This window comes from Aethalodelphis obliquidens, unplaced genomic scaffold (genome assembly GCF_003676395.1).
Source record: "Aethalodelphis obliquidens isolate GAN/ISIS:26980383/991018 unplaced genomic scaffold, ASM367639v1 scaffold120, whole genome shotgun sequence".
Lineage (NCBI taxonomy): Eukaryota > Metazoa > Chordata > Mammalia > Artiodactyla > Delphinidae > Aethalodelphis > Aethalodelphis obliquidens.
In genome coordinates, this window is record NW_020838064.1 from 1,579,089 (window position 1) to 1,605,861 (window position 26,773).

General features: G+C 51.6%; 3 protein-coding genes across 13 annotated transcripts in view; 2 read left to right on the forward strand and 1 right to left on the reverse strand.

Annotated features, from left to right (window-relative positions):
• VPS35L (VPS35 endosomal protein sorting factor like) overlaps positions 1-7,448 on the forward strand; it is a 129,347-nt gene extending 121,899 nt beyond the window's left edge. For both annotated transcript variants that reach the window (XM_027098088.1, XM_027098090.1), the window contains 2 exons: positions 6,035-6,181; positions 6,891-7,448. In XM_027098088.1, coding sequence (XP_026953889.1) covers positions 6,035-6,181; positions 6,891-6,989 — 246 coding nt within the window. In that variant the 3' untranslated portion in view covers positions 6,990-7,448. The remainder of the gene's footprint in view (positions 1-6,034; positions 6,182-6,890) is intronic.
• A 615-nt stretch (positions 7,449-8,063) lies between these two features.
• Positions 8,064-25,521, reverse strand: KNOP1 (lysine rich nucleolar protein 1). Of its 4 annotated transcripts, none has more exons than XM_027098096.1 (5): positions 25,414-25,521; positions 21,830-22,737; positions 19,710-19,778; positions 14,661-14,738; positions 8,064-12,351 (listed from the first exon to the last, which is right to left on the reverse strand). In XM_027098096.1, the coding sequence occupies exons 2-5, from the start codon at positions 22,733-22,735 to the stop codon at positions 12,040-12,042; spliced, it is 1,365 nt and encodes a 454-aa protein (XP_026953897.1). In that variant the 5' UTR covers positions 22,736-22,737; positions 25,414-25,521; the 3' UTR covers positions 8,064-12,039. The 4 variants fall into 4 exon arrangements, with proteins under 4 accessions (XP_026953897.1, XP_026953899.1, XP_026953900.1 ...); XM_027098098.1 differs by lacking the exon at positions 25,414-25,521 and adding an exon at positions 23,222-23,475; XM_027098099.1 differs by lacking the exon at positions 25,414-25,521 and adding an exon at positions 22,978-22,994.
• The window catches only part of IQCK (IQ motif containing K), a 126,804-nt gene continuing 125,515 nt past the window's right edge, over positions 25,485-26,773 (forward strand). For all 7 annotated transcript variants that reach the window (XM_027098104.1, XM_027098106.1, XM_027098102.1 and 4 more), the window contains exon 1: positions 25,485-25,746. In XM_027098104.1, the coding sequence (XP_026953905.1) occupies positions 25,503-25,746 (244 nt within the window). In that variant the 5' untranslated portion in view covers positions 25,485-25,502. The remainder of the gene's footprint in view (positions 25,747-26,773) is intronic.

The window sequence follows — 26,773 nt, forward strand, 5'->3', positions numbered from 1 at the left end:
GAGGGCCCCGGGGCCTTTGCTCCTACCATTTTCTCTGCCTGCACTGTGCCTCCCCAGGGTTCCCCTGGCCACCCCTCTCATCATTCGGGTCTCAGCTCAAGTACCTCCTCAGAGTGGCCTTCCCTGAACCCTGTGTCAGGTAGCCACTACACTCCTCTACACTTCTGCGTCCCTCTGAACTGTCCCTGTGATGCTCGGGCATTCTCTGAAATGCTCTGTGTTCACTTCTCAGTCGCCTGCCTCCCCACCAGAATGTAAGCTCCATGTGGCCGGGACCTTGAGACGTGGGTCTCGGAGACCTGCCTGTGCCTGAGACAGGGTCTCTGGGATCCATCTGTCACTCACCCCGGCATCCTCACCTCGAACCTGGCATACAGCGGGCACTCGATCAGTGCATGTTGAGTGAGTAACAGCCTGCACTTCCCACACCTTAGCTCTTTGAGGCCCACAACAGCCCTGTGATGTAGGTGCTGCGTTCATTCTCCTTGGACAGAAAAGAAAACCGAGGCTCAGAGGTTTCCAGAGCTCCTGGTTTCCTCTGGTTGTGACAGAACAGGGATCACCCAGATCCTCAAGCGTGACTCCGTAGCCACTGCAGCACCCTCCTCGGTCAAGGCCTCACCACTTACTTTTTTTTTTTTTTTTTTTTTTGCGGTACGCAGGCCTCACTGTTGTGGCCTCTCCCGTTGCGGAGCACAGGCTCCGGACGCGCAGGCTCAGCGGCCATGGCTCACGGGCCCAGCCGCTCCGCGGCATGTGGGATCTTCCCGGACCGGGGCACGAACCCGTGTCCCCTGCATCGGCAGGCGGACTCTCAAACACTGCGCCACCAGGGAAGCCCACCACTTACTTTTTAACAAGTGGCATACGGTTGTTGTCCAACCATGATAGTAGGCTATGCTTGCCCAGCCTTTTTCTTTTCTTTTTTTTTTTGCTGCACCCCACAGCTTGCAGGATCTTAGTTCCCCGACCAGGGATTGAACCCGGGCCTTTGGCAGTGAAAGCTCGGAGTCCTAACCATTGGACAGCCAGGAAATTCCCATCCCAGCCTTTCTCATACATAAGTGTAGTGTGGAGAACTTTGCGTGTGTGGTTTCATCTCACAACAGTCCCATGAGTGGGAATAGCTGTTACCCCTTTACACTTGCCAGATGAGGAAACTGAATCCTAGAGTGGTAGCTATGGAATGTGGTCAAGGCAATCTTCTAGAACCCATGCTCTGATCCACAGAATATATTCCTTTATCAGATGTTGCGTCGTTGCCTTTTCAGAGCAGTTTTTCCCATATTCTCCATATTATAGATAGATGGTTGACTGATTTCAAAATAATTTCCAAATTATAGTACGACCTAAATAACTACCTGGTACCCTTCCCCAGTTACTCCATTTTTGCAGCGTCAGCTCAAACATGTGGGTGACAGTTGGATCCCAGAAGCTCTGTCTCAGGCTTGGTGGACATTGCGTTAAGGCTGATTCCTGCTGTGTAATCAGGGTGGGGAGGTTGGCAGTGACCGTGGAGTCAAAGCCAGTGCCTGGCCTTTCTCCGCGTTCTTCCCCTGGGGCAGCTCCTGTCAGGCTTCTGCCTCCGTGTCTGCCCCACACCCCCAGTCTTGCTCTTCGCTACTCCACATACTGACAGCTCATTCCTGATCTCATGTTGACAGATTTCTGTCTTCTCTCACTGCCACTCACCCCCCACCCCCTCCAATTCCCTTTCCCAAACCCAGGACAGATTTCGGACTGCAGGGTTCCCAGTGGCTTTCCAGCCCTCCGCTTCCTGCCCACACGCTTCCCCAGCTCCCTCCTTCCCAAACCTCGTCTCACGTTTTTAGGATTTGCTTCTCTACTCCCCACCCCACTAAATCCTTTGAAGACAAAATAAGATCAAACTGGACTTTTAATTCTTACTCACTTCCAGGACTGTACAGAATGCCACCATTGCCCTTCCCCCCTTCCCCACCCCACCACAGAAACCATGAGAATATTCTATAGCTGTGGGTGCGCACGCACGCGTGCGCACACACACACACACACACGCAACATACATGTATGTCCCGCGTTCCCATTCTCCCCAGGGTATTCAAGCAGGTCCTGGAGAGAGCGGGATTTTTTTCCAGACTCCATTCCCCAGTGGCCACTGCGGAGGTCAGGGGCACGGCACACAGGGCCAGCCTTAAGGTTAGCAGGCCAAAAGGCAGATGGAAGACACGGAACCACTGCTGCCCTGGGGGCCCCAAGTGCCTCCCAGCGCCCTCTCTAGGGAGGGAGGATTGTGGGTGGGTCCCACTGACCCTGGGGCCCCCTGGGTGCAGGGCTGTAGAATGCTGGGGAGTTAATGCTTGGAGGGCACTGGCTGTCAGTGGAGGGGGCAGCATCAGAACCCCAATTTCTTCAGGAACTGGTTTATCAAACCCGTTAGTGCTAGAAGAGATCACCCCTCCTCCAACTGAAAGGCCTTTTTCGAAAGCCTGTAAACTTCGTCTCTGTGCGGTAGGCAGCCTTCAGGAGAGAGCCCTCATTACGCTGCAGGAGAAATGGAGTCCTTCACCTTCAGCTTGCACTGGTCACTCCCCTGCTGTGAAGGATTCTTAGCACCTTCCCTGATCCCTACAGCCAAGGGCTCTGGCTCTAGCTTCTTGCCAGAGCAGGGCTGTGTGTTTGACACGTCATGCCCAAGAAACATGTGCCCCGGGGCTTGAAAATGCATTTCTTCACTCTGACTCGACAGGCTGGGTCTAATCAGAGGTGGCTGCTGACAGCATAAACGACCACAGTCTAGGACCTCCAGGCTCACAACAAAAATAGAGCCCAGAACCATATAATTTGGAACTGTTTTAACATTTGTCTCTTTCTCTTGGGGGAGGAGGCATTGACTGTGATAAGGACTCTGAAATAATTCTGAAAGAACAGCAGGGCTGGAAAGTTTCTGAAGTACATTTCAACTCACATAAATACCAGGGACTCTCACTGAAAATGTCTGCCCATATATGCACATTTATTAGAAAAAATATGGGTGGACTGAGCTAAGATGGAACGTGTCATCCTTCACTTTAACAGCATGCTGTGAGATTCGGCACAGGCGGCCCTGGGAGGGGAGGCCTCTAGACCCGGAGCACTCAGACCTCTCTCCACCTGCTGTGGAGCCAAGCTGGGCGCTGTGAAAGCCCAACGCTGGTGCCCGAGCCGAGTGTCTCATCTCTCAGCGCTGGTGTCAGCCCTGCTTCCAAAACTGTCCTCTACATGCACGTGAAGGAGCCAGCCCTGCCCTAGTCACCCTAGTCACGAGCTTTATGAAGCTGTTTGTTTGGGTGTGGTGAGGCTGGGAACCATGCCAGACGGTTACAACTTCCTGCAAATGACAATTCCCCTAGGAAAAGAAACAAAAGCAGCTCTTCTATTTAAAACCTCTGTAGGGAGAGGAGGGGCTGGAGGCCCTGGTTTGGTCTCTCATAATGTGTTCAGTTTCCTGGGTCTCTGCACGTCGGCCGCCTGCCTGCTCCGGCCTGCTCGTCCCCAGACCCGTCTCTAATGATCTCATTTTTAATGGGCTGTGCATTTAAAACACATGCGAACTGGGCTTTTAGAGTAAAATGCTTGAGAAGATACAGAATAGAGAAGTAACCAGTAAGATACTGTCTTACTTGTTTGACTTCTAAAAATTCTCCCTTGCTTCAAAGAAATGTAGTTAAAGGGCCTCTCTTGGGAGACTCTTATAGTTGGATTTGAGAGTTTTCTGTTAGCTTGGTCCTCTAGGTCTGAGCAGAAACCAGGGCCCAGGCATCAGATGAGAGCCAGTTGAAAAGGCGAGCAGGATGGGCTGTAACCCACTGGATGGTCTCTGCCGCGTTCCCGACTGGGGCAGAGCTCACTGTCTGATTAAACAAAGGAACCCAAAGCAGGAAGTTGCCAGCCAGTTAGTCTACCAGCCTTCCCTCCTTGTGCCTGCAGGCTTGGGACCTGACAGCGTGACCCCGCTCCTTGACAGCAGTGCTGTTCGGTCGGCTCAGCTGCTTCTGTGACGGTCACCTGGTCCGGACCGTTGTCCAGGCAGGCTCAGTTTAGGGGGCTTGAGTCTCTTCACTGTCGTCACAAAGCCACTGTCACCCAACTGCATTCTTAGCTGCTCCTTGGCAGTTTTATTGCATTGTTTTTTTCTCCTCTAGAAGACTTTAAATCCTCACTTGGGAGAGGGCAGCAGGAGGGGGTAACAAAGTTGGCTCCGCAGTTAGCGTAGTCTGCTGCTCTATGGGCTCCACACATGGAAGGATGCATGGACAGATGGACAGTTAGTAGGTTGTTTGAAAAAAGCAGGAAAAAAAATATGTATTGGTCTAAGCCACATCAAATCGTTCCTATTTCCCTGGATAAAACTGTGTAGCTGCACTGGGCAAATCTGTTAGCTTCTTCAGAATTTGGATGCCTAATGTGATGTTAACCATGGGTCTATGGGAACATCTTATAAACCGGGGCAGACATGGGAGGGTGTAGGTACCAGCACAGGCTCCAGAACTGGACGACCGGAGCTCAAATCCTCACTCTGCACTTGCTGGCTGTGGTCCTTGAGCAAGTTCCTGAAGCTTTCTGACCCCATCAGCAAAATGGGAGCGTACTGGTTTCCTATTACAGCTTTAAGTCACCACAAACTTAAAACAACCCCCATTTATAATCTCACCAGTTTGGTAAGTCAGAAGTTGGTGCCCGCTGGGCCAGTTTCTCTGCTCCTGGTTTCACAAAGCCAAAATCAAGGTGTTGAGTGGCTGGGCTCTTACCAGGAGGCACTGGGAAAAATCCACCTCCCAGCTTACTTGAGTTGGCCACTGCAGTTCCATCCGGTGTAGGACTGAGGTCCTGTTTCCTTGCTGGCTGTTGGCTGAGGGCTCTTCTCAGATTCTAGAAGCCGCCTGCACTTCTTAGCTCTTGGCCCCCTTCTACCATCTTGAAAGCCAGCAGTGGTGGGTCGTGTCCTTCTCATGCTTCAAATCTTTCTGGTCTCCCCTTCTGCGTCACCTTTCCTTTGCTTTCCTCTTCTGCTACCTGTCTCTGACTCTAGCCTGAAAAATTTCTCTGCTTTTTAGGGCTCAAGTGATTAGATTGGGCCCACCCAGATAATCCAGGATTATCTCCCTAAGGTCCATAACCTTAATCACACCTGCAAAGTCCCTTCACAGTAGCACCTAGATTAGTGTTTGGATAACCATGAGTTGGGATCCAGCTCTAAAATCCTACCTACAGAGAGTTGTGAAGATTAAACAAGGTGAGCTGTGTAAGGCACAGAGCTCACACCTGTCACAGTGTAAGGACCCCATACCCGCTAGCTGCCAAGGAGCAAAGCAGACACTCAAGGCTCCTGGCAGCACTGACGTCTGCAGCGCCAGCCAAGAGCACCCAGCAAGGGTCCGGGCGTCAGCTCTCCAGGACCCACACAGATGCGCGATCTGACCTGGTCCCCTGCTCAGGCCCACCTGCTGACTTGGGCCTTCCCAGGTCCCTTGTTTACCTTGGGGAGCTGGTATCTTTTCTCCTGGGCCTGTTGCATTTTGGAGATTTAGTTTCCCTTCTGCCTTTACCATTCAAAGCTGGGGTTCAGGTTTGGTCTACTCTGACGTTCTGGCTAGACTTTACTTGTTTGAGAGTACCTTTCACATCAGATCACTGAGCAAAAGAGGAATGATCTGGTGTGAAGAATACCTAATGGTTCCTATAAAAGCTGGGCATGGGCACCAGGCATTGGGGAGCATTATTCACGGGGAGCTGTCTTTGGTCTTTATTACCAGCACCCAGAGGGTGGGAATAGTGACTGAAACTTTGGGTGGCTTGAGGACACGTCTGTAAGAGACATATCTTACCGTTCAGTTTACTCCTGTACTTGCATTAATGCAAGACGGCCTATCAGTGCTGGCGTAACCCGGGGAGGTTAAGCAGCTCGCCCTCCAGAAGATGCGTGGTAGAGCTGGCCTTGGAACCCCTGGCGGCGTCAACACTGGGCCGGGCCTGAGCCCCAGTGCCAGATAGTAACCTCTTTTTTCTGTATCAGGCCCTAAAGCGCCAGAGCTCGTTGGGCCTTTCTTTCTTTAACAGCATCTTGGCCCATGGGGACCTGCGCAGTAACAGGCTCAACCAGCTGTCCGTCAACCTGTGGCACCTGGCACAGAGGCACGGCTGTGCGGACACCAGGACCATGGTGAGGCGAGGCAAGGCGAGGGGAGGGGTGGGGGGAGTGGGGGCCCTCACAACGCCCACCAGGCACGGCTGTCCTGGCGAGTGACGCAAGCCCACTGGCCAGGCACAAGTGGCCTCAACACAACATCAGGGCCTGGACATCAAACAGCCCCAGTCTCCCCTTCCAGAAAGGTGCCAGGCCCTACAAAGTACAGATGGCTCTCCGTATCTGCAAGTCTGGCGTCCTCAGATTCAACCAACCACAGATCAAAAATATTCAGTGGGGGGAAAAAATTCCAGAAACTTCCAAGAAGCAAAACCTGAATTTGCCACCTATCAGCAACTATTTACATAGCATTTACATTGTATTAGGTGTTATAAGTCATCTAGAGATGATTTAAATATACAGGGGGAGGTATGTAGGTGATAAGCAAATACTACACCATTTTCTATAAGGGATTCAGTATCCTCAGTTTGGTCCCGGAACCAAGGGACCACGGAGTAGTATTAAGAAGTAATTCCCTCTGAATAAAAACCACATGTATGAAAACACCAGTCATTCCTGGTGATTTTAAGAGCAAGCTATAATCTAAGGAGTCTTATTTAAAAACTGCTGGTTTCTTCCCCTCCCTTCTCTGCTAAGAAAAAAGCCAGAGCTCCCGATGTGGCTGATTTGTTGGAGCCCTGAGTTATGAACCAGAAAGGAGATGAGTCTTTCTCTTTCCTCCTAGGTGAAAACTCTGGAATACATCAAGAAGCGAAGCAAACACCCAGACATGGGGCATCTGACCGAGCTGGCCCTCAGGCTCCCTCTGCAGACGAGGACCTGACCCTAGGGGCTCTGGTGCCAAGTCCAGAAAGACCTGTTTTGCGTTTTTGTTTTTATTTTTACACACGTACAGATTGGCTTCTCTACTAGATTATTCTGCCAGTGAAGTGAACAAGCGGGAGCTGGCAGAGCATTCGAATCCACTCCTGCTCACTGAGCACAGCATCTTAGTGTTTCTTTGCACAGGTGGCCTTCAGATGGGCCTTTAGGGAAAAACTGAAGAATGCAAGTAACATCTTTCCTCTCTGGAAGGTGTTTTTTAATTGGAAAAAGAACCTTGAAAAGCAGTCCACTTCGACAGACCCACTGTGCCCTTTCCCTAATTTGCTTTATATCAAAATCAGCTCTTGACTGGATTTAGAATATGCTGGTGGATTAAAGGAGAAAGCGAGGTCAAATCTGAGATTCCCTGTGGCTTCGATGGAAAATATACTGTAACTGAATAAACCTCCTGAAGGAACACTTATGTTCCTGACTGTTCATTTAATACAGTTGACTCTCATCCGGAAGAGAACGTGTCTAAACATACCGCCTGGTTTTCTTGCAGCCATAACCCTAAACAGCATACGATTCTGTCTACTTTTTTATCAGTTTGGTGGAATCTCATTCTTGTATTACCACTAATGAGCTTCCACTGACATTCTGAATCAGTAAGAGCATTAATATTGGTGGTGGTGGTGACTCACAGCCTAGAACCCCTTGTGCAGGAAAATGCATCCAAGCTGTGGATTAAAAGTACCCCCAGGGGCTTCCCTGGTGGCGCAGTGGTTGAGAGTCCGCCTGCCAATGCAGGGGACACGGGTTCGTGCCGGTCCGGGAAGATCCCACATGCCGCGGAGCGGCTGGGCCCGTGAGCCATGGCCGCTGAGCCTGCGCGTCCGGAGCCTGAGCTCCGCGACGGGAGAGGCCACGACAGTGAGAGGCCCACGTACCGCAAAAAAAAATAAATAAAATAAAAGTGCCCCCAAACTACTGTACTTTTGGAAGGTATACACTGAATGTAGATAGACTACATTTTACCTCTACTCTGTGAAAAGCCTGATTACAGTTCACACAGTAAAAGTAGCTAAAATAATTTTTTTTAATTTACATAAACTCATGTTTTAATTGAATAGCTTGGGACCAAGAATATGCTATGGATTTTCCGGCTGGCTTAATAGTGAACCCCACGAGAAAACGGCCTCCGTTAAGGAACAGCGTGTACTGAAGAATGCACCTCAACTGAACATAACAGACATTCAGAAAGCACAGTGGTATTGCTCAAATGTTCCCAAGTGGCCTTTATTTCACAAATTATTTTCATTAAAATTACTTCCTATACCACTTTTACTATATACTATTCAAATGAAAATCAATCGGCAAATTTACAAATTATGCACTTTTAAGTCATCTACTTTGAGGCTGTACACATCAGACAGCATCAGCGCCCAAGCCTGAGTCAATGAATTCCTGATGCTCTTCCATTAACCTGGACTTGGACTTTCACGTTCGGTCAGGTATCCGTTACACCAAAGCAGCCTCTGAACCATATGTTACCTGGCCCAGGCGGAAGCTTAGATTTTCTATGTTCTTGTGTGGTTTCCTCAGCCTGTTACTAAATCAATTAGCCAGTCTCTGAAGACCATGGCCTACACGAGGTGAAGTCTACTACTGCTACTACATGAAGGATGATGGACCAACAACACACACAAAAAAATCAAACAATTTTAGGAAATAAGGTGAAAGTGAGAAAAACTTCTGCATGAGGCCTGTATTAATTTTCTATTGCTGCTTTAAATTACTACAAACTTAGTGGCTTAAAACGTCACAATTTTACTACCTTACAGCTCTACTGGTCTGAAGTCTAGTGGGCTTACCTTCAAAGTGAAGGTGTCAGCTGGGCTGTATTCCTTCTGCAGGCTCTAGGGGAGAATCAGTTTTCTTGCCTTTTCCAGCTTCTAGAGGCCACCTGCATTCCTTGGCTGGTGGCCCCTTCATCTTCAAACTAGTGACAGCTTGTTGAGTGTTTCTTGCAAGTCTCTTGACTCTTCTGTCCCCTCTTCTACTTTTAATCCTGGATTATCTGGGTAGGCCCAGTCTAATCATATTAAGGTCAGCCGATTAGCAAACTTAATTCCATCTGCTACCTTAAACTCCCTTTTGTTTTGTATCACAACATATTAACAGGTTCCAATATTAGGACTTGGATGGGGCGGGGGAGGCACGGGGGCATTATTCCAACCACAAACCTGAACAGTTCTAAGTTTGCAGAGCTGAACACACAATTTTTAAGGGGAGAACTGTGTCTATCTGGCAAATACTTTTGATGGGCCAGTCTAGTTACGGAAAGGTGGCCTCAGGGAGGGGCCTAGTGGGCTAAGGCGAAAGAGCAGGAATCACCCCAAGGAATAAAAAAGTGGTTAAGAATCACGAGGTCTGGGGAACGGCTGGATAAAGGCAGTTATAAGGAGGGAAGGACCCTGCCATAGGAGGAGGGTCAGTCAGTGAGCAACCCCCAAGGGAGAAACAGCCGACAAGTTCAAGAACAGGGTTGTTACATATTCAGCTAAGACCTTGGCTGTGCTTAAATACCAGACCTCCCACCCATCTCTCCCAGACTCTGAGTAAAAATCCAAAAACCGCCTTGTTCCAGTGGAGACAGGCTGTGTGCTACATGGAGTCAACAAATGAGGAACAACATGGGAAATCACACCACAGAAACTTGCAGACAGCTTGAGGAGGGCCCAGGACATGGGGAAAAAGGGGGATAGGTGACTCAAGACAATGTTGTTTAATTTACGAAAGGACGGAGGCCCAGCTAACTGCAGGGCAGGAGCTGTCACTAGAGCAACAGTGGTCTGCACCTACGAGAGCAGCCAGACAAGGCTAAGTTCAATCTGAGGACACTTGGCATCTTGCCGTCTGGGCTGCCCAGCCTTCTCTGCTTAGACCCTGCTTCAGGAACAGACTTTAATAACCTTCCCAAGCCAAGTGGAACTCATTCAGCCACACTGAGCTAGAAAGTCAAATCCTATCACACACAGACTGAAGACACTGAACAGCAAGAGGGGAAAGGCCTGACCACCACACCCTAGTGAGAGCTACCACTGTGGGGATAGGTCAGGGACAATCGCTCAGCCACTGTCTGGAAGCACCCGGTAGATGGCTGAGCACAGTCCTTCCTGACAGCCGAGCAGGCCCAAACTGTAGTGTGATCTCTCAGCAAAATAAAAACGATTAGAGAAGCAGTGGTTGGTTCCCTTTACACTGGGCAAGTTCCTGTAGTGTGGATCAAGACTGGGAAAGATTTATTCCCCTGTCGGAATGGGATGTGCCCTGAAGAGCTAACTCAAATGCAGAATCTTACCGTGTAGGCCTCTTCCGTTACGCATCTCAAGGTGGAATCCATGAAAGGCCAAGTTCACCTTCCGAGGGAAGTGGCCCATCTGAATCACTGCTAACACAGACTTTGTAGGACTCTAGACCTGGCCGATGCTTGCTGGTCAGGGCCCAGGCAGGCCTGCCTCACCTCTGCCCCATGGGGCAGTAGTGGACCCATGTTCATCTCACCAGCACCCGAACCTCAGTCTTCCTTCCTGACTGGCCTGAGAGTCTCCCTCCACATGCCAGGGGCTGGCTCAAGAATGGGTATGTGACCCACTGCTGGGCAATGAGTTATGACAAAAGGGCTTCTGGAAGTTTCCTTGAACCACAAGAAGGTTTTTCTTCTTCCTCTGTAATGGTCTAGTGTCTTGATACGCTGCCTGGAACTGCTACAGCCATCTTTCCACCAGCCTGATGAAGCCAACACTGAGGATGATGGAGCAGAGAGGAAACATTCATTTCCTTCATGGGAAGCTGAATCAACCCCCTACGACAGGACAGGACTCCCTGCCACGTCAGAGGCTGAACTTCCTGGCTGTCCAGGCCTGCCTGAGACAGGATGTCTGTAGCAGGAGTTCAAGCCAAGTGGTGTGAAAAAGGCCCAATTAGAACTGATATTTTGGGAAGCAAAATGCTAGGTGAATGCGGAGAAGGTGGTCACATGTCACTCGGGTGGCTATACCTGGAGCTTTGTGAGGCTGGCTCTAGCGTCAAGGCTTGGAAACACTGATCCCAGGCTGATGAGGCAACGCCCTGTCATCCCCACGTCTGTGCCTCCCGGCAGTCGACCTCCTCCAGGGAAGTCGCCTGGGATTCTCCTCCTCGTGATTGAAAAGAATCCAATAAACACGTCCCTGGGAATTAATGTGCCTTCGGCTCACGTGGAGGACCAACCACCTGCTCTCTAAAGCGCCTGTTCAGAATGCAGTTAAAGCAGAAAGGTGAAATGCAAGCTTGGCACTGGGGATGGAAGGAGACGCAAAAGGCAAGATGGGTTTAGAAGCACACTTCCCAGCAGCAGAGGAAGCTCAGCCCCATCTGCCTGGTGGTATCCAAACGCCTCTTTGCCTGTGGCTACTCTGAGAAGGGGGAGGGAAAATGAGCTTGCTTCTCCTGTTTACATTAATCCTGCTTCCTGTTTGAGATTTAGGCATGTAAAAAGCTTCTGTTTCCTCAATGGAGACATTTTAATCCTCAATGAGTATTCTGGGTGAAATTCCCTAGAGGGGACATTCAGTGTGGTGAACAGTGACATCGGTCTTGGGGCACAAAAGTACACTTGGCACTTACTGGTTGGGTGACCCCAAGCAATGTTATTACTTCATTCCTGAACTTGTTTCCTCATCTATAAGATGGGGATAATAATAGCACCTGTTTCAGAATCATGAAGATTAAATACATTAATGCAAGGGAGACACATATGTGCCTGGCACACAGTAAGCACTAGACAAGTGTGAGCTACTGCTGTTGATACTCACTGTCTTCAACAGGGACGGAAGCTTCACACAGAAAACAGGTTTCAGCCACTCCCATGTTCTCCTGGTTCCTGAAACGAGCTGCCCTCACCCCAGTTTGTCCAAGCACATCAACATACTTGTCCTTTATCTCTGCAGGAGTTCGATTGGAGACAACTGTCCTATGGCTTTCATCTGCGTAAAAGAACCGTTTTGGGGACAAGACAGGAGAGTTTAATCTTCAAACTTGACTGACTTGGATGCATTCCTGTCAATATAAAAGATTCTGTCCGGAGCCGTGGAGAAGCCGAGGCCCGCCCTCCGGCTGTACTTCCAGCTCATGGCCCGGTCGTAGTCCTGCTGCAGATTCTGCTGCAGGGTGTCGGCCACCTTCTTGCTGAGGGCCATGTTGGGCCTGCCGACCGTGTTAGGGGGGCGACTGAATGAAGGGGACAGATTTTTAAAGCCACCCATGAGTTTGAGAAATTTCAGTTTCTGTTCCTCATTTTCAAAGCCAGCAGTATCCCATTGGCCAAACTGAGTTCCCTGTGGTAAGAGAAAACAGGTGGTTACTTTCCTGGCCTCCGAAGCATCTTCCCTTCCCCAGCCCCCAGCCTTGCCCGGGAGGACCCAGATGATCAAAGGCTTACTGCGCGCCAGGCACAGCACTCGCAGGCACAGCGCTGGATTATCTTAACTCCAACCAGAGCCCTGTGAGGAACACTGTTGGTTCCCACTCTCCGGATGAAGAAATGGAGGTTTGCAGCTGGACCGGGGGCACAAGCCTACTTGGTAACCCTGCTGGAACTCCATCTTGGGTCTGGCCCACACCAGAGCCCACCCTTCACACTGAGTTGCCCGTCTGCCTTACTCCTTCTCCCCCAATTCACGGCAGACAGTACGACACACCTCACCAGCTGGCTACTCATCCATCAGCCTAGGGTTTCTGTCCTTTGGAGGGTGGACAGGGCTAGCGGGAGTCTGAAATGCATTTCTCTTCGCAGAAGCGCTGCACTTCATAGCAGGAAAGGAGTGGCGGCCCCGGGAGGTGAAGGGTCACACGAGTCGGATGCTGAGCTAGCCCAGGAACTCAGGGGTCCCGATTCCTGCCCAGAGCACTCTACAACCCACGCACGAGTCGGCCATGTTTGAGAAAATACAAGAGAGCCCCTCAGAGCAGTGGCCCAAGAGAAGACTCCCTTCCCTCCCGTTGTCTGTGGCCGAGGCCAGAAACCCAGCTCCCCATGAAGACTGTGACTTCAAAGACTCAGGATCGAGTCCCGCCTGCGTCACCCGGGTAAAGTACCTTAACCCCTGAGCCTCAATGTCCTCATCTATAAAACGGGGGCGTAACAGCCCCCGACGGGGCTTCACTGAGGCTCAAATCAGGTTTTACACCAACAACTCAGAGCCCGACGCCTGGTTCGCTTTAAGTCCTCGAAAACTGCTCCTCTACCCACCCCACCCCACCAGGATTGCTGACCTCTGTGCCGCCTGGGAACTCGCCGCCTGTGAGCCAAATGCCAGCCTAGCACTTATTTCTAGGTCGGCTTTGGGCGAACAGTAAGAACCAGTCATTGCTACAGCTAGCTGCCCTGAGTGAACTGGTGACAAGCTCTCCGAGCTTCACAGTGCCCCCAGTACAGGCACTAACAACTGCTTCCCCAGCCTTCACTTTCTAGAAGGAGAGGCCACCTCTGACAGCCCCGCACTGGGTCTGAGGAGAGAGCTGCCAGAGGCTGCCCAGTCCTGTGAGCTACCGACCCACTGAGAGGGGACCCGGTCTCAAATCCCCACCATGCGCCTCCGCAGCCAAGTGGCCCCAGGTCCCAGGAGGCAGGGCCACCTAAAGCATCCCCGGAAGATCCCAGCCCCCATGCCCCCGGACCACCCTCCTGCTGTCGGGTCCCTCCAGGTATAGCCTCTGGGCCACCGCTCTGGATGACGCTGCCTTGTTTCTGGCCTTCCTCACTCAATCATGGAATCTTATCAGCTCTGCCCAGTTCAAGAGGATGGAGAGAAAGGAGACACTAGAGGAATGACATAACAAAGCCCCATTCCATACCCCTCTGGGCCAGAGCATGAGTCCCATTTTACAGGTGTGGAAACTGAAGCTCAAAGAAGGGAAGTTACTTGCTAAAGTCTCATAACTATAGAAGGTGGCAGAGCCAGGAACTGATCTCAGGTCTTTTGATCCAAAGCAACTGTTCTTTTCTGTGCTACACTAGGAAAGCTTAAGACAGTGTTACAAGGAAGCAAGTCCTTCCGTCATCTGGATCCTCTGTCCCCCTCTCCCAAATCGACGTCTATTAACAAGTTCTCTTCTCTCCCCTCTGCCCTCTCCTCTACCCCAGTCCCCGCTGCCCCACATAAATGCGCTCCAGCAGTTCCCACCGCCCTGCCCACCACACCCTCCTGTCCCTCTCCAGCCTGACCTAGCGGTCCCCATGCCATACACTCTCCCGTGCCACCTCCTGGGGCCTGGTTTGGAAATTTCCCATTCCAACTGGACCAGAGGCCTGCCACCTCTGCCCCCGCCCCTGTCCCAGCAGCTTTCTCAGGGTACCACCCACTGCTGGAAAGAGCTCGCCATCACGTGTCCCCAGCGACTGATGACTGGGACACCCTGCCCGTCCAGAGCCAGAGACAAGGTCCACGCTGCTTAGCTCAAGCGGCCAGCTCTCCAGTAGGGAGGCAAGCACCCGCTTCCCAAGAAAGGAGAGTAGCTCAGGACGAGCTCTGTGGAGCAGGGAGCCGGCTGGTGGGCGGGAGCTGCTTTGGGGCCAGATGGACTTGGTCTCCCGCCCCTGCAAGGTGAGGAGGAGACCCCTCGCGGAGCCCAGCGTGAAACTTACCGTCTGCTTCCTGGTGTCAGAAGCTTCGGTCCTGCCTGACTCACGATCGATCTCTTCTTGCAAGGCCTTTCGCCTCACCTGAGCAAGGGAAAGGAAAGGAAAGAGGGCAATTAGACAGTCGGTTTTGAGCTTCAAACCCAGGACAGAGAGGAGGTGGGGTGGGGGGACTGGAGGGGGATGGGCAGCTTTGTTCTGCTGCAGGCCGGGGGAGGCATCTGTCAAAAATACCCTCTAATCATGTAAGGGGCAATCCCTTGGCCTAAAACATACAGGCCTCATTCACCCTTCTTTTCCATTCCTTGAGAATGAATCTTCCAGCGGACTGCCCTGGCGGTCCAGTGGTTAGGACTCGGCACTCTCACTGCCAGGGCCCGAGTGGTTCAATCCCTGGTCAGGGAACCCCATGCGCTGAGTGGTGCGGCCAAATAAATAAATAAATGAATGAATGACTCTTCCTAGACACTGAGGCTTTGCCACCTTTAGCATTAGAACCTCTTCTGTTTGTAAGAGCCACCTGGGGTGGAAATTTTCTCAAAACACACGCCCAAAGCCCTGCCTGTACCGAAGATACTGTAGTTAACTTTCTTGCTGACAGCATCGTCTTCTAGAAAGAACACAGGCTCTGGAGTCAGGCACAGGCTAGTTTGAATCCTACCACTGCCATTAACTAGTTGTGTGGAAGTCAATTAATCTTTCTGTACCGTGGTCTATTTATCTGCAAAGAGATGGAAATATCAGCTACCTTGGAGGATAAATGGGAGACAGAGAACTGCAATACTGTGGTTTATAGTAAGAAATATATGACAAGAAATATATATATATAAACTCATCCCCATTCCTGGCACAGAGTTCCAAAATCCCTAGGAATTTCCTAAGTGATGGGAACAATCAAAGTGTCCTTTGTTATGTTAATTGGGTGACTTTCGTAAGCACCTGAAGATGGGGGCTGGTTGCCCAGAGAACCAACCACCGATGAGAGGGTTGGAACTTTCAGTCCTGACCTCTGGGGAGGGGAGTGGAGGAGGAGATTGAGCTCAGCCACCAAATGGCCAATGATTTAATCAACTGTGCCTCTGTAATGAGGTCTCCACAAAAACCCAAAAGGTCAGGGTTCCGAGAGCTTCTGGGTTGGTGAACACTGGAGATTTGGGGAGTGGAGCTCTCGGAGAGGGCATGGAAGCTCCATGCTCCATCCCACACACCCTGCCCTGTGCGTCTCTTCCACCCGGCTGTCCCTGAGTTATATCCTTTCATAATAAACCAGTAATCTGGCGAGTAAAATGTTTCTCTGAGTTCTGTGAGCCGCTCTAGCAAACTAACTGAAGCTGAGGAGGAGGTCTTTGGAACCTCTGATCTGTAGCTGGTTGGTCAGAAGCACAGGTGACAACCTGACTTAAGACTGGCGTCTGAACGGGGGACAGGGGTGGGGAGCAGTCTGGCGGGACTGAGTCCTTCACCTGAGCGGTCTGATGGTATCTCCAGATAGACAGCGTCAGACTGAGTTGAACTGCAGGACACCGCGTGGTGTCAGGGAATCGCTGGTTGGTCTAAGAAAGCCCCCAGCCCCACGATGAATTGCGGTGCAGAACGTAAGACAGAGTCCCTGGCACACAGCAGGGACACCTCACACACTGTTACCAGAGAGGCTCAAGGCCACAGTCAGCGCACCAGTGACCCTGTGGTTTGATACAGAAGCTTCTAGGGCCCAAGGGTTCTGGTGTGACTTTGGCTGCTCCCAGTTTGTGGCCCCTCCTCTTCTCTTCTAATCTACCACAGGCTGAAATGAGGTGACCATTCATATAGTTCAAAACTACATAAAACAGGACTTCCCTGGTGGCACAGTGGTTAAGAATCTGCCTGCCAATGCAGGGGACATGGGTTCGAGCCCTGGTCCGGGAAGATCCCACATGCTGTGGAGCAACTAAGCCCGTGTGCCACAACTACTGAGCCTGCGCTCTAGAGCCTGCGAGCCACAACTACTGAGCCTGTGCTCTACAGCCTGCGAGCCACAGCTATTGAAGCCCACGTGCCACAACTACTGAAGCCCGCGCGCCTAGAGCCCACGCTCCGCAACAAGAGAAGCCACTGCAATGAGAAGCCCGCGCACCGCAACGCCGCAACTGGAGAAAGTCCGCGCGTAGCAACAAAGACCCAACGCAGCCATTAAAAAAAAAAAGACACTGCATAAAACAAATCCAAAGGGCAGCTGTAGGGATGAGAGAAAACGATGGTATATTCCTATGTCTGAGTCATGCTGCTGATGGGGAACATGTGGATGTGCACTCACTGAAGCGGAAAGCAGCTCACCAGCTGAATGAAAAAAGTGAAAAGAACAGTATACAGAGCATGACTGTACGCTGCTTTAAAATCACACACACAGTTACAGAGGAAAGATCTAGAAGGATATAACAACCAAGGGTTAACAGTGATTATCATTAGGTGGTAGCAGGGGTCCCCAACATCTGGTCTGCGGGAGGTGAGCGGCGGCCAGTGAAGCTTCATCTGCTGCTCCCCGTCGCGAAACTGGTCCCTGGTGCCAAAAAAGTTGGAGACCGCTGGGTGGCAGGATTTCAGGTTGCTTTCCCCCAACTATTTTTTTTTTTTAACACAATGAACTTTTTACCAGAAAAAGAAAGGGAGAGTTGGGGCAGAAAGCTTCACTTACATTGAGATCATCTGTCACCCAAAACAGAAGTTTTCTTTAAAACCGTGAGGTATTTAATAGGCACAAATTCATAAGAAGCAAAGAGGTGGCTGGTGGGCCTTGCCCCTGTGAGCGGCGGGACACCTGGGAGAGGCGCCCAGGGCAGGGGCTGGGCCTGGACGGGTCAGGGCCCCACCTCCATCCTCCCCACCAGCCACTGCAGCCCGGGCCCCCGTCCCCAAACGACGATGACCTGCAGGAGGCTGGGGAGCCCCTGGTTCTGGGGGGCCTGCGCTCTGTGCCAGGCCCTGGACTGGGCCCTGTCAGCATCATCCTACTGAGCCTCTCCGCCCCAACTACCTCAGCCCCTCCCCTCCAGGGAGAGAGGCCCCCAACACCCCAAAGGCATTAGGAACTTCCTCGCAGCATCTTGTAGGCCCCCCTCCTTGTAGTCGGCTGCCTTGCAAGCACTCCTCCGTTTCTCTCCTGGAGCAGCAGGCGGCAGGGCCACGACATGGGCCGTCCCCACATCACACCCTGTTGCTTCTGTCCAGCAATTACTGGCTGACACAGCGTGAGGATGCAGGTAGGTGAACGGCTGCCACTTACAAAGCACAGGTCTCGGGCAGGCCCCTGCTGAGCGCCTCCCAAATGGCCTTGTTTGGTCTTCACGGCCACCTACATGGGGGTCCCGGGGTCAGTGACTGCCAAAGTAACCTCATTAGTAATGGCCCAAGGCTGTACCTATGCAGTTACTATGCTGTCCTGATAGGCCTTGGGGTCCAGGATCATAAAAATATCCCAATTCTAGAACGTCCAGCTCCCACACAGGATCTGGGCACGACAGAAGCAGAAGCTGGTCCACAAGAGAACAACTTCTCCTAATGCTCCTGTACAACAACTGCATTTCTATATACTAGCAATATATACAACAATAAAAACTGAACTGAAATACTATTTACAATAGCATCAAAAATATAAAATACTTAAGGAATATTTGACAAAAGACGTGCATGACCTGTACACTGAAAACTATAAAACAATACTGAGAGAAACTAAAGACCTAAATAAATGGACAGAGATGCCATGTTTATGGCTCAGAAGCCTTCATACTGTTAAGATGTCAATCCTCCCCAAATTTGTCTGTAGATTCAAGGCAATCCTAATCAAAATCCCAGCAGCATTTTTTGGTAACCAACAAGGTAATTTTAAAATTTATACAGAAGTGCAAAGGACCTGAACTAGCCAAAGCAACTTAAAAAAGAACAAATGCTAGAGACTTATACTACCTAATTTAAGACATTACATAGTTACAATAATCTAGACAATGAAGTGTTAGTGTAAAGATAGACATACAGATCAATGAAACTCAACAAGAGTCTAAAAATAGACCCACACCACACACACACACACACACACACACACACACACACACTCACACACACGGTCAACTGATTTTTTACAAAGGTGCCTAGGCAATTCAATTGAGAATTTAAAACTTTTTTTTTTTTTTGTGGTAAGCAGGCCTCTCACTGCTGTGGCCTCTCCCACTGCGGAGCACAGGCTCCGGACGCGCAGGCTCAGCGGCCATGGCTCACGGGCCCAGCCGCTCTGCGGCATGTGGGATCTTCCCGGATCGGGGCATGAACCCGTGTCCCCTGCATCGGCAGGCGGACTCTCAACCACTGCGCCACCAGGGAAGCCCCTAAAACGTTTTTAACATCAAAATAATGCTAGAAACATTGGACAGCCAATAACAAGGAACAAATTATTGATACATGCAACCTTACAGATAAATCTCAGAATGATCATGCCAGGTGAAAGAAGCCAGTGTAAAAAAGAGCACATACTGTATAATCCCAATTATATACAAATCTTAGAAAACGCAAGCTACGACAGAGAGTAGTGGTGGCTACCTGGGGATGGGAAAGGAAGGGATGGAATACAAAGGGGCACAAGGAAACTTTTGGAAATGATGGGTACGTTCATCATCTTAATTGTTTAGCTGGTTTCCTGGATGCATACATGTCAAAACTCATCGAACTGTACACCTTAAATATGTGCAGATTCTTGTATGTCAATTATATTTAAATAAAGTTGCAAAAGACAAAAAAAAAAAAAATGCTCCTGAATGGAGGCCAGGAGGTGGTGACGCGTGGGCCGGGCAGAGCACGTGCCCACTGCCTGGCTGCAGGTCACAGGGACATGTCCCCTTTTCCCCCTGCAGTGGTTATAAGGAGGGGAGGCCACAGGCTCCCCGCCACTGGAGGGGCGGCAGAGGCTGGCCTCGTTGCCTTTGGAGTCCCTGATGCCTCTGGGACCAGGATCTCGTGGCCTGCCGGGAGGCGAGTGTGCGTCCGGGGAAGGGAAGACACCTGGGAGGACGAGGACCGGACCGGTCGTACCTGGTCTATGTGCGCCTCGTCCATGTTGCCCTTCTTTTCCAACACCACCTCCAAGTCCGTGTCTGGCTCCTGCAAAGAGGGCAGAAGGAGTAAGGCTCAAGCGGACGATGGCCTCTGCCCTGGCAGCCCAGCCGGATGAGATCGCAACAGAGTCCAGAACAGACTCAAGACTGGAGCGCTACGCCCACCCCTATCGCCCACAGAACACCTGCCATCCTTTCTCTTCCACGATTCTCCCCAATTCTGTCCTGAAGACTGTGGCCCTGACCTATCTGACAGATGGACGCACTAAGGCTCAGAGAGATGAAGTGACTATCGTGAGGTTACCCCACAGCTCAGGGACAGGGCTGACACTAACCCAGGTCTCCCGACTCAGGCCTAGAGCACAACCTTTCCCGCCAGGTGTCACCTCACTTCCCAGGGTGACACCAAACCAGCAAGAGGAGAAAGGCCAAGGCCCCCATTGACAGTGGGGGAGGAGGGGCTGGCGAGGGCCAGGGAATGCAGAGGTGGGGCTGAGGGCCTGCAGCAAACCCGAATCCCCCCGGTTCTCTCTCCCATACCCCGCCCCAGCCCCCCAGCTCCGGAGTTCTGGTCGGTACCTTCTCTCCTGCCTGGACAACCAGGACAGGCTCTAACTCTGCTTCCCCGCCCCCAGCACTGGTGCATTCCACACAGCAGCTCGGGTACACCCTCAATTTACATCATGTTATATGTCAACGCCGTCTCAATTAAAAAATAATAAAACCACCTCAACTGGGCCACACCACCCGTTCCCCAGAACCCTCCAGGGGCCCCATCTCATTTACATGGAAATCCAGACCCCTGTGGCGTCCACAGGCTGCCGGGACCCCAGCTGGCCCAGCGCCTGCCACGCCAGCCTCTTTGCTCCTCCCAGGGCCTCTGCACCTGCCGCTCCCTCGGCACAGGCGGCCCCAGCCCCTCACACGTCTCAGCTCCCACACAGAAGCCTTGCTGGGCCTGCATGGGCCACGCTCTCCCGGGCCACCCTCTCTCAGTGGCCTCAGCCCCTGCGGGACCATCTGACAGTAAGATTCAGGTTGGCCACTTTCCCCTAGTTCCTCAGCAGTGACAACTGCCACGTCCTTGCTTCGGGTGTGCTCTGCCTGGTACCCCGCGTCACCTGTGATGAGCCCTGGGTGGCTCTGTTCGCTCACATCGCCTGCCAGGTCCCAGTGCTCAGCCCGCCTCCTCCCTCCCCTCCCCAGGCAAGGAAGCCCGTCAGGGTGGAGAGCACATCTCTGCCATCTTCACCAGGCTGCCATCCCCTCCCTTCCTCCTGGTAACAGGGCCCCGGTATTCCTCTCAGAAACCAGCTCCCCCAGTTTCAGACAGTGGAGTTACAGTGGGACTGACACCCTCAGCCTCTGTCCACTGGCTTCAGATCTGGGCTTCTGGTTTGTGACCCAACTGAGATCTGGGAGAGCAGTGCTGGGACTTTCCCTGTAATCGTTTTGGAGGGGCCACCCCTCTCCTTTTGGGGGTGGCTTAACTACTATGAAGAAAGCCTGGAGTTGCTGGGACCATCTCACCACGGGGTTGGGGTGGGAAGGAACCTGATATTAAAACCAGCATGGAAAAAATACAAAGTCCAGAGCTAGGGAAAGCCACACAGGCATCGCCTGCAATCTAAATCTATTTGATCCCTAAATTGTGTATCCTGAGTGCAGATAGCTATGGACATCATATTATCTCAAACTATTTGGTTCCTGAGCTTTAGACAGCAAGTGGCAAGAGTTAAGAGAGGGATTTATCTGAAAAGCTTATTCTAATTAATCCAGATCCTGAGTGCAGATAGTGAGAACTTGGGTAAAGTTTTGATAGCAAGGGATACCTGTATTATTGAGACTATTACACTAGCACCTGGATCCAGCTATACCTGAAGGTAGTAGCTCTCAAACCTTCTAGTTACATGTGTTGATAAATCCCGTTTTCTTACTAAAGGCAGTTTAATCAGGGCTCTGGCAGCTAAAACGCTGAGTGCCTGTGTGTGTGCACGCGCGCGCACACACACACACACACACACACACACACACACACACACACTCCCAACTTCCACCCCTATTCTCCAAAACAGTGTGCTTCTGAAGGAAGCCTACCTCCTCCCAAGGTTCTCCTGCTGCTCTGCTCTCCTGCCTCTTCTTCTTCCTCTTCAGAGCGGGCTCCTCAGTGTCTGCCTGCTCTGCCTTTTTCTTGGACTTCATTTTCTTCTTCACAGGGGCCTTGGGGTCATCTCCTATTGGGATGTAATCTGGAGCTTCAACTTTGACTGACTTCTTTTTACTTCCTTTCCTACGGCTGCTCTCCACAGACCTGGAGAGCTCAGGGTGCCCCAGGGGGGTATCTCCCTCCTGGTGGGTTTTCTTTTTCTTCTTCATCCTCATGTTGTGTTCCCTGGGGCTCCCCTGCTTCCGTTTCTGTCCTGAGGCTGCCTGCTCAGGGACGCCACCTTTCCCAGCTGAGCAAGTGTACAAAGCGTCCCCGGCCTCACAGAACCAAGGGTCCCTGGCTGAGAAGGCTGTAGCTCCCTGCGCCTTCTTCTCCTTCTTGTGTTTTCTGAGCTTCTTGCCAACTCTGGTCACCCCCTCGCCCTGCCTGGGGTCTGGGGAGGTCTTCACCCTTGAGCCAGGGGACACGGACTTTCTCTTCTTCTTCTTTTCCCTACCAAGGGACTCAGATGGACCAAGTGCCTGCTTCCTGGGGCTGGGAGATGGCTCAATCCGTCTGGCACGTAACACGGTCTCAGGTTCTAGGGGCTCCTCGCAGACGGTGCCGTGACCCTTCTTCTTCTTCTTTTTCTTCATTAGAGGCATTTCGGGTGCCTGCTCTTGGACCACATTCTTCGAGGGTGATGTGGCTCTTGTGGGACAAACCTCCGCAAAATAACTGTCACTGTTTAAAACCGAGTGTTGAGTCTCTGGTTCTTTAACTACCTTCTTCTTCTTCTTCTTCTTTTTCTCTGGGAGCCCAAGGCCCAGGTCTCTTTTGTGAGTCTTAGTGATCATTCCTGAAAAAAGAAATGGTACAAGTTATCCCCATACCAAGCCACCCTGAGTACAATTCCACTAGGTATTACCAAAAGTCACGTTTCCTGGAGCGGATGGTCTGAAAGGTTAGGGGCTGGGAAAATGGGCATGATTCCTGTGGAGCAAAGGGAAATATGATCGAAGAAGCAGAATGGAGTTTAAATCCTGACAGCCCCGGGTTGAAACCCAAGCTGCTCCCTCACCTCAAGTCAGTCACCTACCCTCGCTGGGCCTTAACTTCCCCAGCTGAAAATGGGGGGAGATAACACTTCCTTCCTCAAAGAGCTGTTGGAAAGAATAAACGATAATCCATGGAAAGTGTTTGGTACATCATTGACTCCCTTTCCTAACCCCCTTCCTCAAACCTCTTAAGCCTAGTCTTCTCTCCAGAAACGTACCCTGTGCCAGCCACTGCGGGCACAACTGCACTCAAGCCACAGGCCAGGCACGGCCCCCAGGGCTTACCTTTTACTGGATGAAGGGGACAGAAATCCTGAGGTCAGCTCCTCTTGCTGACTGTCACCAGAGGCAGTAACTGTGACACAATTAATCCACTCCCTTGCTTCATCTAAAGAGCGCTTCAGCTTTGCGTCTGGAAATTAACTGCCCCTGCCTGCACCGAGGGTGACTTACTCTTCTAATTACCTTCCCATGTGGCTAGTAATGAGAGCAGCAGCAAGGTACGGTGAGGAGCCCCAGCTGGGGCTGAGGACGCCTGCATTCAAATGGTGACTCACATACTCTTGCCACACAGCACTGGCTTCTCCGGGCCTGAGTTTTCCTATCCATAAAAGAGGCACTGAACCAGATCAGATCAGAGGCTAGTGGGGGAGAGGGGAGGGGAGGGAGGAGGGGGAGGGGAGGGGAGGGGAGGGGGAGTGGGGCCACATCCAGCATACAAGCCTGTTTCACTGTTTTTAATTTTTCAAATAAACTGCCAACATTTAATGATTGGAGAAAACACAGCAACCTTGAACACTCAGCTTTTTTTTTTTTTTTCCCTTTGGCAGGGCTGGGTGGGGGTCAAGGAGGCGCCTATGAGAAGGGGTTGGGTCCTCAAGTACATTTCAGCTCCCAGTTGTACTAAGTCTCTCACACCAGTCACCAGCCCAGTTCCTGCTCCCTGGACTAGATGACATGGTGCCACTCAAGGAATCCAGAAACAAACGGCCTCTCACAGGAGCTTTGGATAGTGGGCAGGAAAGGCCAGGGAGCTTCTCCATCCTGCAGCTTTCTTCAGAGCCCAGAGGGTCCATACTGGACCTGCCTCTTAACTGCTTCAAAATGCCAGGCTAGGCCAGAGCTGTAGCTCAAGTTCACTCACAATTGAAAGGAACACTCGCTCGCTTACTCCTGTCTGTGTTGTTTTCTGCTGTATTCCCAGGGCCCAGCTCTATACCTGGCACAGAGTGGGTGCTCAATAAATACTCACTGAACGAAGGAAGGAATGCTAGAGACACAGAGGTGAAAAAGAGATGACTCTGCCATCAAGAAGCAGGTAGGTGTGGGTGGGAAAGACGTGTGTTAACAATGATACAGGTGATAAAAGCAAGCACAGTGGTAAGGGCAGGGTAAGAGAGGTCATCTAATCTGGCCTAGCAGTTGTCAGGAAAGTTTCTGAAGGACAGAGGGCTGAAGGAGACAGGCTGGTTGGAACAGATGCCTTGAGATAGCCATGTGGAGATGTTGGTGGACAGGTGGATGAGGCTGAGGTGACTGGGCTGATATGGGTGACGTAAATTTAGGAATATATGGATGGTAAGTAAGCCTTGAACAGAACGAGCCTGAGACAGAACCTTAAGGAATACTAACGTTTAAATGGGTGGGCTGAGGAAGAGGGGCCTGCAAAAGAGAGGGAGAAGGTGCAGACGTGGAGAGGGTGGAGTCAAGGGCGCCAAGGGTGCCTCAAATGGAGGAGTGGTCTAGAGATCGAATAAGAACAAAGAAGCCAAGGGAAGGCTGTCCCCAACTTAATCCCCTTCTCTCCCCATCTCCGCCGTTCAAATCACTGTACCATCCTCCTCTTTAGCACTGAAGATCCTTCTCTTCAAACCTGAGACCCTAAATGTATTCATTCCTTCAAGGAAAAGGGAAGAGGAAATGAACCTTACAGCTTCTCCTGCGAACGCAAATGCTTTCTCCAAAAGCGCTTTTTAAAGTCTCGCGGTAGCCTCGTGAGGCTCGGTGTGTGTAACCCATCTCAGAGACGTGAAAACTGAGACTTCGAGGCTTTTAATTTACTTGCCCTGTGTCCCAAAGCCAGCAAGGGGTAAAACAGAGATTCGAAACCAGCCCGCATAACTTCAGAGCCTGTGCTCTCCGCATAATGGCACCAACACCCCACTCCCACCGCAGGCTCACTAGCAGGAAGCAAGAGAGCCGGGAGGCGAAACTGCCTCCTCAAAGGCTCTACCGCGCCAAGGCTTCCACACCAACACAGAAGGAGGGATTACGCCGGGTCCCGGGCCCAGCTCCAAGGCGGGAGGACTTGCTGGAGACTGCGGCCTCAGGCCGGGGCGAGCGCACACCGGCGACGGGGGGGAACTTGAATCTGAGGGTGCGGGTCGCCCTCCAGTCCCTCGGTTCTCCGCGCAAGTCCCCAGGCCCAGTCTCCAGCCCCAGCTCCGTCCTGCCTGGTAGGCGCCCTCCTCACTCACCCGAAGGCCAAACTTCCCCGCCTCCACGTGAGAGCCCACTCCGCCGTGACCCGGAAGTCAGTCTCGACTCGCTGGCCCGCCCTCGCAAGATGCGTTTACTTCCTGGTCGAGGCCTAGCGGGGAGCGCGGTTGCCGTGGAAACTGCAGCCATGGCGGCCCCGGGACGGGTGATCAGTGTCTCTCAGCGCTTGGAACGGGCGCTTTCAACTGAGTCGTTCATCACCGCCAGGACGCCAGGGCCCGTCGTGTCTCCCGTGTCCCTGGATCTGCGCGTCTCGCCGGGACAGGTTGCGGAGCTGCCCGGCAAGAACCTGTGGGAGCAGATCTGCGAAGGTAGGCAGCCCGGGCCGGCCGAGAGGGGCGGGACTCGGGCGGCCAGGTGGGGCCGGCGCTTCCTGGGCGCCTAAGGTGCGTCCGGCGGCTGACGCGCGAGGCCTCCTGGCAGCCTCGCAGCGGGCCCGCCGGGCTCCCCATGTTACGTAGGGGAAACAGAGGCTCTGAGAGGCTTGCCCGAGGTTAGGCAGCGCAGCCTTCAGCCTGCATCCATAGTCAGGTCGAAGGCAGGGGAAGGCGGAATAAAGGGGACCAGCTGGTGTGGGCCAGTGGTGCTCAAATCTCATTTAGTGAACAGGAAAGAATCGCTGGGACGGAGATGGGGAGCTTGTTTAAAACATAGGTTTCCAGGCCCCGCCCACAGGGCTCCTAATGGGGTGTAGGGGATCTGCACTTTGAAGGAGCACCCCAGGTAATTTTGATGTAGATAATCTGTGGCCCACGCGTTGAGCAAGCCTGGTCTAGACAGATTTGGGTTTAATTCTCTTCTTCTTAGCCTTCCTTAAAATTCGTAAGTGGAGTTTGTTTAGTTCACCTTCTTTTGTGGGCCTACAGTTACCCTTGATCATGAGGTCCCGCAGTACTCTTCACATACGTTGGACAGGTTAGGCATACCTCCGAGATGTTGCAGGTTGTGTTTCAGACCACAGCAATAAAGCGACTCACAGGAATTTTTTGGTTTCCTAGTGCATATAAAAGTTATGTTTACACAATACTGCAGTCTATTAAGTGCACAATAGCATTATGTCTAAAAAACACTGTATATGCCTTAGCTTAAAAATACTTTATTGTTGGGGAATTCCTTGGCTGTCCAATGGTTAGGACTCCGTGCTTTCACTGCCCAGGGCCCTGAGGGCCCGGGTTTAATCCCTGGTCGTGAAACTAAGATTCCACAAGCCCTGCAGTGTGGTCAAAAATAAATAAATAAATAAATAAAAATACTTTATTGCTAAAAAATGCTAACCATCATCTGAGCATTCAGTGGGTTGTAGTCTTTTTGCAATACTAATGTCAAACAGCACAGTTC

Coding starts and splice junctions, on each gene's coding strand:
- KNOP1 (XM_027098096.1), bottom strand. CDS start 22,735: ATGATCACTAAGACTCACAAAAGAGACCTGGGCCTTGGGCTCCCAGAG. Junction 19,779..21,829: donor CAGGAGAACCTTGGGAGGAG/GTAGGCTTCCTT, acceptor CCCTCTTTGCAG/GAGCCAGACACGGACTTGGA. Junction 12,352..14,660: donor CTGACACCAGGAAGCAGACG/GTAAGTTTCACG, acceptor CTCTTACCACAG/GGAACTCAGTTTGGCCAATG.